Here is a 16863-nt window from a genome sequence, read left to right as displayed (position 1 = left end):
TTAAGACCTCACTATTTTTGCAGACAATATTACAGAACATTAGTACATTATGAAATATTCTCTGATGCAATAGCCTTGCTTTTCATTTACCTTCTTTCTAATTTGAAAATTAAATAAACTGTAGTAAGTTGCAATAATTGGGTCTAATCATGACTGCAAATTAACGCAGTTTTATCTTAAATCATTTTTAAACCATTAGTAATAAGATCACAACATTTTGTCTAAAGAAAACAAAGTTACTTTTCTGGAGGAAAAAGAAGTCTTTGGGAAGTAACACACCCACCTTTAACTGAGGAGGCAAAAAAGACATATGAAGAATAGACACTTCTGCTGAGGATGTTCATTTTGCATTTGAACTTTTGCTTTACATACACAGAATCAGAAAGTCACCTTTTCCATCACAACTCTGCACTCCAGCGAGTGCTTACATACAAGTATACGTGAATTTGAGAGTGTGGAGCTGATTTCTCACTGAAGATAGCAGTAAAGTCATGAGACTGACAATCTTGAAAAAGAAGTCATTAAACATTTTGAACTTAGCAAGTATGTGGTCTAAATAGTTTCAATTAAAGAACAATGTTTATGTTAAAGCCAGCTTGGTACTGTTCTATTTTGGGAAGAAGGCCTCTGAACGCATTGGCCAAAATAAGCATTGAATTTTTAACTTTCACGTTGAAAGGCAATTCGGTCATTTCAGGAGAGTGTCCAAGTCTCTCAAGAATGAGAACAAATTAGCTTATCTTGTTTCTGGCAAAAGAAACTTAGAGAATTCAGAAGAGATGACCAACAATACCAGGCTAAATGAAGCCATTCATTTAGAAGATTCAGAACTAGAGGTGAACAGCCTAGAGTTTGCTTATACCATTTCTTAGCATTTTTGAAATTTCAATTTTCAAAGGTCTGGTCAGGCATAGCCATGTGATTAACCTATGGAGCTCCTTCTTTTAAAAAAAAAAAAGTGACGTTAATAAACTAAGATTCCATGAAAGAAAATAAAACAAAAACAAAAAACAAATACTATGGCCAACATTTTCAAAACTGGACACCTAACATTAGCCTCCAAAGTTCACATTTTGGTAGTTTTCAAGGACAAAATAGTAGAATAAATCTCCTAGAGGTACACATCAGATTCCATCTAAGGGAGAACCAATTCCCCCCAAAAGACAGCATGGCCTAGGCACAAGGAGGGTGTGACTCAGTCCTTTCAGAAGTCTTAACTACCGGATGCCTGAGCACTGAGGAACATTGGATAGTGACATGGTGAGTTGATACAGCTGCCCATCAAACAATTTTGGCGGCTGCCCTTCAGGCAGCCCCTGGAACAATTTTTCTGAAGCCCCTGCCTTTTCCCCTTTGCTGTACAATTCTGCCTGATGGTCTGTTTGCAGTATGGAGGTAACGATAGCTCCAGTGAAAGTTACCACTTGAGCAGCTACGAATGACTACTTTTCATTGTTCAGCCACAGAGCCAGTGAACAACAGCATTGTCTAAAGGATGGAACATACTTTTTCTGACTATAGGGATTCATCAGCTAGTAACAGGGGTAACTGTGAATTCCTCGCATGTAGATTAGCTGCTTCTACAGCGAGACATTGAGTGCTCTGGCATAATTTGTACTAGAAGTGGCCTTGCAGATACAAAGCTTAGGTACTTTATACATTCTGACCTCAGTGATGGACAGTAATATACATCACTGAGTCTGACAGCCTCCAACAAATCCCACGGACATCAGAGAGAAGATTATGGAGGCCATCACCATCCTGATCGTGACTCAAGAGGATGAATGTGTCTCACGCTCTCAGATCTAGGACAAAGCCTTTCAAGTCTTCTTGGGAATGAAGCTATATTGGGACTAGAATCTCCTTTCCCAACAACGTATTGCTGAAAAACCTTATTCCCAAGTGGAAAAGCAGCCAACAATTAATGCTTTCCACAGAGTTTTGACTTCGGTGCCAAGGGCAGGTGCACATCTAGAAGTGCAGTTTTATACTTCTACAAAATTAAGCAATACATGGGGATACCAAAGGACGACAAAATAATCCTAGGCAATAATGTTCATTAGAAAGTCAAAGCTGTAATGTCGTTTAACGTTACAGCATGACAAATGAAAACTCTGTAACAATCTCATAACAGGTAACAGCCCTTTTACTAAATAGCGAATTGATTACAGTACTAATTTAGAAACTGTATCCATTCCTGCATGTACATCAATACCAATGGTTAACAAAGTAGGGCTCACACTACATCTATGCTGAAAGGGGTCGTGTCCAGTGGCCTATAAGGAATAGGTAAATTTATTTTACAGATAAATCAAACAAAATTAGATTAGCTAAGAACAAATCCCTAAAATGACACATTCTGTCCACCTTTAGAGTGAGAGTCTTTGCCAGCTCTGCCAGACTTAAAAGGTACATGCACAGCCACCTGTTTTGATTCCTATGAGGGAAAAGCAAATCACCAAGGCATTCAGTTACATAAAGAAAAACTGAAAACAACAAATGGACACTTGGGGACAATAGTAAGATACCTGCAGAAGGCTATTCGCATCTGCTGATTAGTACTAACCTGCATTTCATACTTCAGGGTCATGTGGAAGCACCAGGATCCCAATCCAACAGCTGAAATCAAACCAAAACACAATTAGCATAAACGTTGGTTAAAAACACATCACAGTCTATTATCTTAGCAAATTAACTTCACTGACAAAAGTTCCTTAGACATAGCAGACAGGGATATTTTCAGTCATCTATCCAATTTTTTTAATGCTCTTTAATTGATACCTTAATCCTTAAAGATCCCACTGATTTTTTTGTAAGAGAATATTTCCCCCAGCATTCTTTTCCATAAAATGGTAGGACAGCACTGAGCATTAGGATCACAAGAGTATTGTATTCTCAAATATTAAATGCATTAGAACCGTAAAAAACAATGGAGAAATAGTTACACAGTAGTGTCTTCTGTGGCTAAATAAAAACCACAAACCTGTGATATTTTTGTTGATGTTCAGGTGAAAGGATTTAAAAGCTAAAATTTACAGAATCTCAGAATATGAGGCCACGGGTAACAGGATTTAAGTTCAGATTTCAAAATCAGTCAGGGGCAGCTGTGGATTGCAGTTTATGTAAACCTAATGGAACTATTCAGAAAAGTGAGTCTTTTCCATTTCTGACTTCTATGAAGCTCTTGATATATGCACCTGGCTTTTTTCATTTGACAAATTTGCCTCCTCATCTCTGTATTTACTTCTGGCAGTTTAAAGACACCACCTTACCTGGATATCATCTATCTTGTTTTCCTTAGGCCTGATGGAGACAGATTCTTAAGCCATGTCTACACTCAGACTTTGGTCAGGATAGCTATGTCGATCAGGCACGTGACCCTTGACCAATACAGTAGTGTGGGCAGAAGTCCCTGGTGTAGAGTTAGGCTGGTCTACACTACTGCTTACATCACTCAGGAGTATGACAAAGACCACCCCCCCAAAGCGACGTAAGTTACACTGAACTAAGTGCCGTGCACACCGTTGCTCTCCCGCTGACCAGGGCCGGCTCTAGCAATTTCGCTGCCCCAAGCACGGCGGCACGCCGCAGGGGGCGCTCTGCCGCTCGCCGGTCCCACGGCTCCGGTGGGCCTCCCGCAGGCTTCCCTGCGGAGGGTCCGGTGGTCCTGCGGCTCCGGTGGACCTCCCGCAGGCATGCCTGTGGATGCTCCACTGGAGCCGCGGGACCAGTGGACCCTCCGCAGGCACGCTTGCGACAGGTCCACCGGAGCCGCCTGCTGCCCTCCTGGCAACAGGCAGAGCGCCCCCTGCGGCGTGCCGCCCCAAGCACGCGCTTGGCGAGCTGTGGCCTGGAGCCGGCCCTGCCGCTGACCTAGCTTAGTAATTATGCTGACGGGTAAGCGCTCACCCATCGGCATAGTGCGTCATCACCAGAAGTGCCACTGTGGCGGAGCTGCATCAGTGCAGCTGCGCCGATGTAGTGCTTTAGCGTGGGTTTGCCCTCAGTTACAGTGGTAAAACCATGCTTTTATGGATAGAGTTTGTTTTGCGCAGGGAGAGGGAAATCAGATAACAGTAGAAGTGTAGCTTTGGTGGTATAATTTGCGTCCACACTAGGAGCACTTTCCTGGTATAGTATACCAGAATTCCCACACAGGTAAAGTGCTGCTAGTGTACACACAGCCTGAGGCTTTGTCTACACTGCCAACTGAACAACAAAACTTTTGTTGTTCACAGGTGCTTAAAAAAGCCCCACTCTGAAAGACACAAGTTTTGCCGTAGCAAGTAGCTATGTAAACATCTCGTTGTTGGCAGGAGAGCTCTCCTGTCAACAAGGCGAACGCCGCTCCAGGGGGTGGAAGTATTTTGTCAGCAAAAGCGCCAACAAACAATGTTTACGCTGCCCATCTTTTAGCGACAAGCTGTGTAATGTAGACAAAGCCTCAGAAATTGTTCTATTTAGATAAGGCTTGGTGGGGCAAAGGGTTAGCTTTGGCAGGGGGTTGGTAGTCTCCCCTTGTACCTTCAAAGGTGACAAGACATGTTCATTGCCATTTAAAAAATAATCTTTTGGGGGGCAAGAGGAAGAGCAGATTGTGTATATACCCAGACATTAATCTTTCTACCTAAAACGCTCCCTTAGTTTTAAATTAAGGTATTTTTCATTTTGTCTTAAACTGCTCTGTAGTGTTGCACTCCATGCCAAAGATCTAATAGTCACATTTCAGTATAGGTAAATAGATCACTTTCTAGAATACATACTGAAGTTTGTCAGTCGTACAAGTGCCCTTATCTAGAGGTGTTTGGGTTTTTTAATGTTCTAATAGACTAGTATTACTATGTCACTGTGTCTCCTTATTGAAGAGGAATTGCTAAGCGTGTATTTGCTTATAGTCACATTTACAGTCCAACCATATTATTTAAAATGTATTGTCCTAGATATCTGAACTTCATTAGCGCTCTGGGGAAACTGGACACCATTGTCTATGATAAGCTTATGCACTTCCATTGTTCCCCACTGAAATTTAATTAAAATTTTTACTCATTTAAACTTAACACTGTGCACCTGCATCTAGCCGTTCTTTTAAGAGAATCTTTTCATATTATGACCAACATCTACTCCAACTCCATTAAGATTTAATTGGGAAATTAACCATGTATCTGGCTACACCTACAGTACATTCTGACTGTCATTTAATTTGGAAATCAATAAGCTCATCATAGCAGTGTGCCAGTTAGTGTAACTTTGACTACAGTGACATCAGTATTTTCTCTATAAAATCCTTTCTGGTTTATAACAGCTATAAATTTCACCTTGGCCAGAAACATGGCATGCAAGGTTTCAACTTGTTTTTGTAATCAACAAAGTATGTTGTTAGTTGTAGGTTATTAAAGTTATAAATCCAGAAAACCAATTAGAATCCCACTCCACACGTACAAAATTAGAAGCCGTCATTTCAGATTTTTTTTGGAGCCCTTATACATTCAAAACTGTTGCAAGGACTATGTTGTAGAACCTTGGTGTTTCTTTTATTATGAAAGATTACACTGGGTTGAAAGATATTCCTTAAAATGCTTAAAATGAGAAATGCTCGAGTCAGTTAAATTCTAAAAAAAACTGTGAATGCTTTTGGTGCAAGCACTGTATATGCATTATTTTAATAAAATCTATAACTGAGGTACCAATACTCTGTCTTGGTGCAATCACGTCAGATTTCCTAAATTAAGCAGGATCAGATATGTTTAGTATTGGATACAAGAACTCAGTGAGAAATCCAGGGTGCTGCATGATGTGGGGCTGGTTATTCAGTAGGTGGCACTCTCCCCTCTGAATCGGTGCCCTAGAACAGAGCTGTGAGAATTGTGCTTAGGGTACTATCTTTTGCATGAGACAGAAAACCCAGACCTTGAATACTTTTGGTCATAAGAGCTCAGGTCAACTTTATTCAAAAGTAATGATGTCACTGTAGAGTCCTGATAAAAGCCATCTAAAGTATATTTTGTCCATCTAAGAGAACCCCTTAAATTCAATTTTGTTTGCATGGTGGTGGCTTCTTTGCTCCATCCCAGTAGCAGCTAGTAATCCATATACTTTAAGTATGTGTACTGAGAGTCTGGAGGATTGGTGCTTCTATATAATACATTGGTTAGTTTTACTGTTTGACTTTCGTATATGTTCACAGCAGACAAATAAATCAGCATCAATAAAAAGGACATCCAGTCAACAATCAGCTGAGAAGCCACTGTGCTCAAGTAAAAAACCAAACTGTGTGCCGAGATAGCAAGTAACTATGCCTTTTCAAAGAAAGGTAATTTTGAAAGGAACTACGTAACACAATAAAATGTTTCAGTCTTTTGTACAAATTATAAGTCGGACTCCTTGTGTGTCATGGAGGTTGTGGAAATCACGGATTCCATGACTTCTGCAGGGGCCAGTGTGGCTCACCCCAGGGCTGCCCAAGAGGCTGGCTCCACGGCCTAATTTCTCAGGTGACCTCGGGACAGTCACACCAGCTGCTGCTCCGGTGGCCCCGGGCAGCGGTCCCTGGTCAGCCGAAGCAACCGCAGTCCACAGCCCCCAGCAGCTGGTGCCGCCCCGACACCCCCTCGGCAGCAGCTCCCACGCCCCAAGATTTAGTCACAGGAATTTTTAGTAAAAGTCATGGACAGGTCACGGGCCGTGAATTTTTGTTTATTGCCCATGACCTATCCATGACTTTTACTAAAAATACTTGACAATCATATCCTTAATTATAAGCATATCCAGCATTTGCCCATCACCATGCACATATGTCCCTAACATGCTTACCAAAATAAAAACAAACAACAAAAATCACAGTATTTTAAGACTGCAGTTTCAGCAAGTTTCTAAACTGAAAAAGGCACTGTGGATGTCATGTTTGCAGGTTATAGCATGCTGATTTGCTGCATCATACTATATCCACTGGGCAGACAAGGATCCCATTCCACTCTGCTCATGATCTAAGACTAAGATCATGTCTACACCAGCAGCGCTTCACCAATACATAGGGCCCGACCATATTCATTGTCCATTTTGGTCAATTTCACGGTGATAGGATTTAAAAAAATCATAAATTTCATGATTTCAGCTATTTAAATCTGAAATTTCAGGGTGTGGTAATTGTAGGGGTCATAACCCAAAAAGGAGGTAGAGAGGTGTGTGTGTGTGTGTGTGTGTGTGTGTGTGTGTGTGTGTGTGTGAGAGAACATTATTGGGGGGGTCATAACTCAAAAAGGAGTTGCGTGGGAGCAGGGTGGCAAGGTTATTGTAGAGGGTTATTGTAAGTAGTACCCTTACTTCTGCTCTGCTGCTGGCAGCAGCAATGCCTTCAGAGCTGGGCAGCTGGAGAACAGCAGCTGCTGGCTGGGAGCCCAGCTCTGAAGGCAGCAGCACAGCAGTAAGGATGGCCTGGCATGGTGTGGTATTGCCACCCTTACTTCTGCACTGCTGACTGCAGAGCTGGGCCCTCAGTCAGCAGCTGCCACTCTCCGGCTCTGAAGGCAGAAGAGCAGAAGTAAGGGTGGTATCTTTAGGAAAGATGCGGATACGCTGGAAAGAGTCCAGAGGAGAGCAACAAAAATGATAAAAGGTTTAGAAAACCTGATCTATGATGAAAGGTTTAAAAAAAACCCTGGGTATGTTTAGTCTTGAGGAAATTAGATGGGTGAGGGAAGAAACCTCAGAACAGTCTTCAAATATGTTAAGGGCTGTTATGAAGAGGATTGTGCTCAATCTTTCTCCATGACCATTAGAGGCTCGATAAGAAACAATGGACTTAATCTGCAGCAAGGAAGATTTGGGTTAGATATTAGCAGGGGTGGCCAACCTGAGCCTGAGAAGGAGACAGAATTTACCAATCTACATTGCCAAAGAGACACAGTAATGTCAGCAGCCCCAACAACCTTAACCCCCCCTCCCAAAATCCCAGCACCTCCCGTCCACCGGCAGCCCTGCCAACCAGTGCCTCTGCCTCTCTCCCTGCACCTCCCAATCAGCTGTTTTGTGGCATGCAGAAGGCTCTGGGGCGGGGTGGAGGAGGAGAAGCCAGGGCACGGCAGGCTTAGGGGAGAGGGCGGGAAGGGGTGGAGTGGGTGCAGAGCGGGGGCAGAGCCTGTGGCAGAGCCAGGGGTTGACCAGTGAGCAGCCCCCAGCACATTGGAAATTTGGCGCCTGTAGTTCCAGCCCCAAAGTCGGTGCCTATACAAAGAGCCACATATTAACTTCTGAAGAGCCGCATGTGGCTCCGGAGCCACAGGTTGGCTACCCCTGGATATTAGGAAAAACTTTTCAACTCTAAGGGTAGTTGAGCTCTGGAATGGGTTTCCAGGGCAGGCTGTGGAATCCCTGTCATCAGAGGTTTTTAAGAACAGGTTAGACAGACACCTGTCGGGGTATGCTTAATCCTGCCTCAGCCCAGGAGGCTGGACTAGATGATCTCATGAGATCCCTTCCAGCCCTACATTTCTATGATTACAACTCTATGCTGCTAATTCAAATTCAGCCAAATAAGGAGAGCAGAAATTTAAATTTAGTCTGTGAACATTTTTGAAAAATAACACTCTCAAAAAAAAAAAAAACCTTCAAAATTAACACTCATTTCAAATTCAAAATTTTAATTTATTTTTCATTATTTCCCCCATCCCTTTTCCCCTTCTCTGAAGGGGGAGAAGGAGAAAAAAAAGTGTTACTTTCTCTCCCTTTCCATTTTAATTTTTTTTAAAAACTTTCCCACTTCCCCATCAAGAAAGGTAAAAAAAGGAAGATAAAATGGTGGGAGGAAGAAAAAAAATCTGATTTTTACTCTCATTTTTTATTTAAAGATTTTCCTGTTACCACGAAAAATACACATTTCCATTTTGCTTCAAGGTTTTAACCAGAAAACAAAAACAGAACAAAAACATTACACAAAACTGTTTTTGTCAAAAAGCCATTTAACAAAAGAAAAACAAAACACTTTGCTGTGGAGCTCCTTGAAACGTTTCAATCAGAGTTTGAGAGCCACAGCTGTTATCTAATGGCCTATGTGAAATGGTATGAGTTCTTGATCTTCTGTCTTGAACTGGCACACGATGCATATAAGCATATGGTATGACGCGATGAGCAGGCCAGGGAATTCTGATCTGATATGACATTAATGAGCATGCTATGAACTAGAAAAGGAAGCATGTAGCTCAGAAGCACCCATGTTTTATCCAAACCCCATCTCTCTTTAAACCACGCAATTGAAATAACAGAGCAAGCATGCAAGGGCTCAAGATTTATTTCCGCTCAGTAAAGAAGAGTAATTATACTAAGGTAGAGCAGTTAAAGTAGCCTAGTACTTAACCTTACTTGTGTCCACATGTGGCCTCTACTCTCGCCTTCAGCACAACACACCCTTATGTTCCCCATCCCTTGCCTCGCATTACAGAAAGACTTACTTGATCTAGGCACTTCTAGAAAAGTACTCACTTCATAAAAACCAAACCCACAATTAGATATTCTGTAAGTATTTCCTCAAATAAGTAAAGTATTTTCAAACTGGGAACAAACATGAAGAGAGAGGAATGAACCACCACAGAAATTAGCTTCCCATGTGGTCATCTACATATTGAGAAAGAGAGACAATTAGGTTCTGATCCAGGAAGCAGAGGTCTAGGTTACATTGTTAACAAGAGTTTCCCAAGCATGTAACAGACTAGAGGTCAGTAAGCATACAGAAGTTAGCCAGCTGGAACCTCTTCATTCAGAAGTTTTGGCAACCAAGAGGAGCAACATGGCTTTTCAAAGTTAAAGGGGACAACAAGCTGCAGTAGTTAAACACATACTGTGTGTCACCCCTCAACATTCTTATGTTGATGCTCACCACTTCAAATTACAGGGGGGCATATCTAAACAGTGTGTTAAGTACAGTACAGACACCCTGTTTTAGAGCAGTGGAATGTAGCCTAAAATATATGTAAGTAAAGTAGTATTAAAAAGGGCTGGAAATGTAAGATCACACTAAGCTATATTATATTTAGGGCAGCATAGTCCTTTTATTTCTGAAAGCAATAATACAGGTTTCTTGGTACTAGCAATTGCAGATATTTAACTGTCAGTTGATATATTATTTGTTTGAGTGGTGATGTAAGTGCAATGTCATCCACAAATTTCAGGCTACGCATGGCTGTTATTCACATGGCTCTATAAAAGACTTCCAAAGCAGTATCTACAACTGGAAAGAATTTGACATTATACATGGGCTCTAGCCAAGGACGTGTACAGGTCACATGAACCCTCCCATACTTCATCTCTCAGAATGGATGCAAAAAAACGTTTGTGAGGATATGTATTTGTAAGCAGTTTCGGGGAAAAATCGGAAACTTTATATGATAAATGATGCTTTATTAGACTGCTTCTATTGTGTAGGGGCTAGTTTAAAAAAGAATCCAACAAAATTAAACTTGAAAAATTATAAAAATAAAAAAACTCCTTTATCAAGTACCACCCCTGGATTTCATTTCTTGTTGTGTGTGAAGTTATTTTAAATACTAATCCATAGATACTTTAATATAAAAAAATCCCCACAGAATATTATCCATCTATGGTTTTCTTCTCTTGCATTTCCCCCCATGATCTAGGGACAGGAGTGGTCCCAGCTACGCCAATAGCCAAAAAGAGGTCTACATGGTTAAGAATAGGTGAATGACCTCTCAACTGAAAGGTTCTAATAACTAATTCCACACACACCTCTCAGTTTCATTTAAAGCTAAGTCTTCTAGGCTGGTTATAAATTCTTATCAATCTGTGGCTGGAGTGCAGAATCCTCTCTCCCTTGGCATTTATTAATCTTTGGCACAGTTTGATGATTTAGCACTAGAACTTGCTTAAGCATGCCAAAAAAATCATTATAGAAAAGAATTTAAAACACAAAATAAAACACTTCAATCTTTGACAAAAATTTCAGGACAAATCTGGGAGCTATGCCTCCGATGTATACTCCTGAAGTCCAACACTTCTGATAAGAGAAAGCAGGACCAATACATACCAGACATAGACCTTGAGGAGATAAGCAAAAGGTTAGATTAAGATCAAAACAACTACAGAAGTGCTTGATACAAGAAGTTGGATCAATTCCCTTCTAGAATGAGCAATATGAAGGTACTAGAGACATGATCCCCAAGAAAATAAGTAGTACATGGGAAAAATATTCAGAGAGACTCTCTAATAGGTCAAATTCTAATCAGGCATTGCAATATCAAGTGGAACCTGGGACTAATTCTGGTGGCAACTTCAATAAAGGTTAAAAGTCTTATTTCTTCTCCTATTGAGTTCAACGACAATCCAACCCCAGCAAGCTGAATGGTAGCAGAAATAAGCCATTAAAATAGAGCTCTGGATCCCAAAGAAGAATTTAAGTGTAACTCTGTAAACTTGATATCTAATATGAACAACAAGTTTATTTAAACAGCTGGTTAGAAACTCCCTTCTTCCTTTTCTCACCAAATCTAGATGCTAGCACATATGTAAAATGATGGGTGCTTCTCAAGTTCAAATGGTTTTGCTCAAGGAGGAAGTAGATGTCAGCTGCAAAAATCTCAGGGCAAGAAATAAACAAAGGACTATACATACTTCCTGGGATGCTATGGTATGACAGAACACTGAAAGATAAACCCAGAACCACCTGAATGCTTGAGAATTAGATTAAACATCAGGTCCCAGGGAATTTGGGGTGATTTCTGGGTGTTACAGTATGTTCCAAGAGTTCAACACATTATGTCTTTTCAACGTTTGCCTTTGATACCTACTAATAGCAAAATCTTTAAGTATTAACATCTTAATGTGTTGAAACGAAACCATAATGCTCTTATCTTTACTTCATAGCAATTCTGCTGCTTTACTGTTTTTGAACATTAATAGAAAGTCTGAATTGTTGAGCCAAAGCAAGTACAGGACCTATGTTAAATGGCTTTTAATGAAGCATGGTACCTGAAGTTAATTCACTTAACAGATTTGGACTAAGGATTGTTGGCTTTATGGATTGCATCTGTATTTGTTCATCTGTGACCAATTGACCGTAAGGAGTGAACCCTGTTAATAAAGAACAGCTGTTGCGAGCAAATGCATTTCCTCTGGTACTTCTTTATGAGGAGACATTTTGCACATCTTCATTTCAATAGGTTTACCTTTCAGTTACGATCTTAGAAAAGGTGTCAGAGTTCTTAACACATTTGTTCTAAAACAAATCCTCAAGACTCTTGAGTGTAATTGAGTCTGTCTGCTGCCCATGGCTAGCCCGTTGAGGCCACGCCCACACTCATGGAAACTATTCTAAATGGTCAGTCTCCACAGCTAATGTTGCAAGCCAATACTTAGGTGCTATAGAAAGTGGCACTAGAAATTCAGCAGGTGGCACTTACTTTTCCAATGAACCAGCGGTCCACAGTATTAAGGATGTTGTGAGGCTGAAAGTGATGTTTTGATACAGTACAGTGATCACAAGTGGTCATTTTTTGAAGATTCTATGGAACTTTTTACAAGAGCATTAAATTTTGTATGTTGGCCAAACTCCAACTAGGCAGTTACATCTGACCTCTCTAAACTGTCCTACAGTTATAAGTTAGACCTGGTCTACACTAGAAAATTAAGTCGGCTTAACTATGTCACACAGGGGTATGAAAAATCCACACTCCTGAGCAGCGTAGTTAAACCAACCCAACCCCCAGTGCAGACAGCACTAGGACAATGGAAGAATTCTCTCAGGGACGTGGATTGTTGACAGGAGGGGTTCTCCCATCAGCACAGGTAGTGTCTACACTACAGTGGTGCAGCTGCAGCACTGAAGCGGTAGCATTTCAGGTGTAGTATACAGTATTCCCTTCCTGCCAGACTGTGGCATAGCATGTACTCTGTTAGAGTTGCCACTTTTCACAACAGCGGTGGCTACATTAGTAGTGACGAACTGATTCCTGTGTACATCTTTTATTTCAGTTTAGCTGATAGAGTATTTATGGATTTTGGGGGGGATGAAAGGGCGAATGCAAGATTCTTTCACTCAAGACAGGTTTCTCCATGCCAGAAGTAAATTTCACATCTGAGGACATCTACACAGCAGCCAGGAGGTTTAATTCCTAGCTCAGGCAAACATACTCAAGCTAGCGCTTAAACACAGCAGTTTAGCCACAGCAGCACTGGCAGATGTTCAGGCTAGCCTCCAGAGTATGTACCCAGGGCTCGGGCAGGACTGTACTCAGCCAGCTAAGAGAAGGCCTCTGCAGACAAGGAAACATGCTATCACATATAGAGGACTGTCAAATTTGATGCCACTTTGCAATAATACAGTGGAACCTCAGAGTTACAAACACCCAAGTTACAAACTGACCAGTCAACCACACACCTCAGCTGGAAATGGAACTGTGCAATCAAGTAGCAGTAGAGTTTAAAAAAAATTTTAAAAAGCAAATACAGTACAGTGCTGTGTTAAACGCAAACTACTACAAAAATAAAGGAAAAGCAGCATTTTTCTTCTGCATATTAAGATTTCAAAGCTGTATTAAATACATGTTCAGTTGTAAACTTTTGAAAGAACAACCATAACATTTCGTTCAGAATTATGAACACTTCAGAGTTATGAACAATCTCCATTTCCAACGTGTTCATAACTCTGATGTTCTACTGTGTACTTTCTCCCTGTTTGGTAAGAAACAGAGTGACTGGGGCAGGAAAGGAGCTGTTAAGCTCAGGGTTTTGTTTTTTTTAATGCTTTCAACACCACAGTTATTTGAGTTTCTTAGAAGCCAGTCTACAGGTTAATATTACAAAGCTCTGTAAAGAGGAGAGTGCCCTCTAGCTATTGGGAGAATGCCTTGAACGTGATTTAGTGTTTATCTTGATGCAGGTCAAACCAATAAAAGGTAAGCACTAAATCTGACAAAATAGATGGAAACTTGGCACTCACGCAGTTCCTCCAAGGTGTTTGCCCACTTGTTTTATTTACGCTTTTATAAAAGTGGTACAAATTAAAAGACTAACACAGTGTTAAACTGTTTGGTAAATATGGGCCACACAACACAGCTTCTGTAAATCAGCCTAAAACGGACACAGTCTATGAAAATGCATACACTGGATTAGGACACAAGGCCAGATAGGGCTTATTTTACTACATCAGACAGATAGTTATTTTGTGAATTCTGATTTTATTTATCTGGCCTAAACAATACTAATAATCTCAAGACATTATAGATTATATAAAGAACTGAGGTTGAAGTGAGAACAGAAACATGTTCCGATTTTGACTATACATATCTCATCTGAAATCCCTGTATAATTCAAGTGCAAGTGAAGTTTTACACATACCTGTGAGACAAAAAAATGCAGCTAAATATCGTTTTTCAAGGCCATCTTTATAGGTCTGAATCGCACCATAGATTGGAGGTAGAATGAAAATCAGGTTACTCACTGTGTTCCCTGTAGGATAGAAACCAAAGCAGAGATTTAGTATTGGGCAACATGCACTTGAAATAAACAAAGCTACATTCATTCAAACAAAACTTCAACAGTTCTCAGTAAAAAGGCTACACCTTTTCTCCAAGCCTCTTTCTGCTTTAGCACTTTATTCGCTGTTAGATTTTGCTACAATCTGGGTAACCTCACATGTGCCTAGGTAACATTACAATATTACATCAGACCAAAGAGTAATACTGGATGAGGCTTATGTTTATGGCAAAGAAACAGAAAAAATATGGTTAAATCTTGGTAGAATACAAAGCACATTTTATCAGAAATTCTTTCAGCAAATATAAATCCTCAAATAGCAAAAGTTTTGGTATTTTAAGCAGCTCCTGGAACACTTTCGGGGCACTAACATGAGCATAGAGTGCTCCTTCCTTTTCTCCCCATGCTCTTCCCTCTGATCCCTCAAGACAAATTATACAATCTTCATTTTAGATTTAATCATGTAAGCTAACTGCAGGCAACACTCTTCCCTCATCAGGGTTTAAAACTTTTACCATACACAGACTAACCAAGGCATATTTCTAAAGACAGATTTCAGGAGGACCAGCACATTCTTAGTGCGGTCCAGAAGCAACAGACTGCTGGGACGCATGACATCTGAACACAAGAGCTCTGCTACCAACACAGATCTCCAGTTTTTAGCTGAATAAAACTTGAAGGCATCTGCGTAAACACTAAGCTTGGCTGTATTCAGATTGCAATCCAATAACACAAAGACCAAAAATAAGTGTCACATTTTAATCTATGATACCAGATGCCACAGCACGAAAGTAGTGCACCTGCACAGATTCTATAAAGAATGGCTCTACCATATTGACTGGCAAGTGTTTTTACATCCACTTTGCATGGGTATACTATAAATGACTTCACAAAGTGCAAAACAACCGTGAGCAAACCCTTAAGTAAAGCAACAGGAATTAAGCAAAACAGGCTTGGTCTGAAGGGAGTGCAAACTCAGCATCTTATCCCTGCCTGATGTAGTCAGATTTTAGGTGCAGAAGTTATGTACTGTAGTTACCAAATTAAATATAGACCTATACTTTTCTTTAAAGATGCTGATGCATAAAAATACATGTCTGACCACCTGACAATATAAAGCACAGATTAACATGTACCTGCAGATTACATCAGACTAAAACACAGAAATGCTCGATATTATGCCAATATCAGAACCTTACTATTCAAGGATCTCCAATAAGAGTTAAATTGTATAAAACCTTGAACAAACAGGCGCATCTTGCGAAACATGCGAGTTAATTTGGGGCATTTTGACCAATATCGCAGCTCAATAAAACACCTGCCACAGGAACTCATCTCACACAAATACCTACTCCCCTCAAACTACTTGCCAAAAGGAAATGGGAAGAATCAAACTATGCTCAAATGTTTTAAAGTTCAATCTATTCCAAGAACCACTACCAAAGAAACATGCTTTACATATTTAAACACTTTCCTGCAGTGCAAAAGCCCCAGACACAACAGCATTATTCCAGCATGAGAACCAGAATGTGAAATTAGATACTGATGATGTAACTGGCCTGTTTTCACTGCTAAAGCTCAGCAAACCTGAAAATGCAGCTAGTATAAAGGCTGACAAATTTTGATTGTTTCTATTTTAGATGTTCTTCATAAGTAGATAAATCTTATCTGAAGCGAGTATCTCTTTAGCAAGCTGCTTTACTAACATGATCATGCTTAACAATGGCACAACCACCTGTTTGGACCAGTTATAAACAAAGCTGATCTGGCTGCAAGTCAGTGATCCCCAAAGAAAGGCCCCAGTGCTGCAGAAGTACCCAAGTGAATCCTTATTGAGGTCAACAGGGCTGTGCAAAGACACCCAATGCCTATCTGACTGCAGGATAAAGGCATGACCTATGGGATCTCTTCATTCTTAATTCCCCTTGGTGGTCACCAGCCTAACAACTAGTGTTAAGACGACTATTCTCTATTCCAGTAGATGCGTCCCTTTAGACAAGGCTAGATAATACTGCATCTCTCCTTGATCATTAGTTTGGGGAGAGGAGGAGTGCAGAGCCATCAAATAAGGAGAGAGAAGATCATAGGACCTCAGCAGGCTAAAGATGCCCATTTCTACCATGTGACACATCCCTAAAGCAGGCAGTAGGTAGCCTCAACAGAATTCGGCGGTGGAAGAAGCTCCCGTTACATTAAATATTTTTGTTGTATGTATTGTAAATATTTACAACTTGGCCATTATCTTGTCCTCCCCACAAACAACAGAAGATGGCCATGCAGCCTGAAAAAGCAGGGTAAAGTTTCGTTAGAATATTTCTTTGGTCCTGCTAGTGAAGGCAGGGGGCTGGATTCAATGACCTTTCAAGGTCCCTTCCAGTTCTAGGA

The 16863-nt window shown here is 40.6% G+C and overlaps 1 protein-coding gene across 4 annotated transcripts in view; it reads right to left on the bottom strand.

Annotated features, from left to right (window-relative positions):
- ACER3 (alkaline ceramidase 3) overlaps nt 1-16863 on the bottom strand; it is an 80037-nt gene that overhangs the window by 41221 nt on the left and 21953 nt on the right. For 2 of the 4 annotated variants that reach the window (XM_030557810.1, XM_030557819.1), the window contains exons 2-3: nt 14341-14451; nt 2567-2619 (exon numbers count right to left, since the gene is read on the bottom strand). In XM_030557810.1, the coding sequence (XP_030413670.1) occupies nt 2567-2619; nt 14341-14451 (164 nt within the window). Of the gene's footprint in view, nt 1-2566; nt 2620-14340; nt 14452-16638; nt 16644-16863 lie in introns of those variants that run through there. The other 2 variants (XM_030557838.1, XM_030557829.1) reach the window with 2 other exon arrangements.

The sequence above is a fragment of the Gopherus evgoodei genome, chromosome 1 (assembly GCF_007399415.2).
Source record: "Gopherus evgoodei ecotype Sinaloan lineage chromosome 1, rGopEvg1_v1.p, whole genome shotgun sequence".
Lineage (NCBI taxonomy): Eukaryota > Metazoa > Chordata > Testudines > Testudinidae > Gopherus > Gopherus evgoodei.
This window is presented reverse-complemented; position numbering and strand designations above follow the sequence as displayed.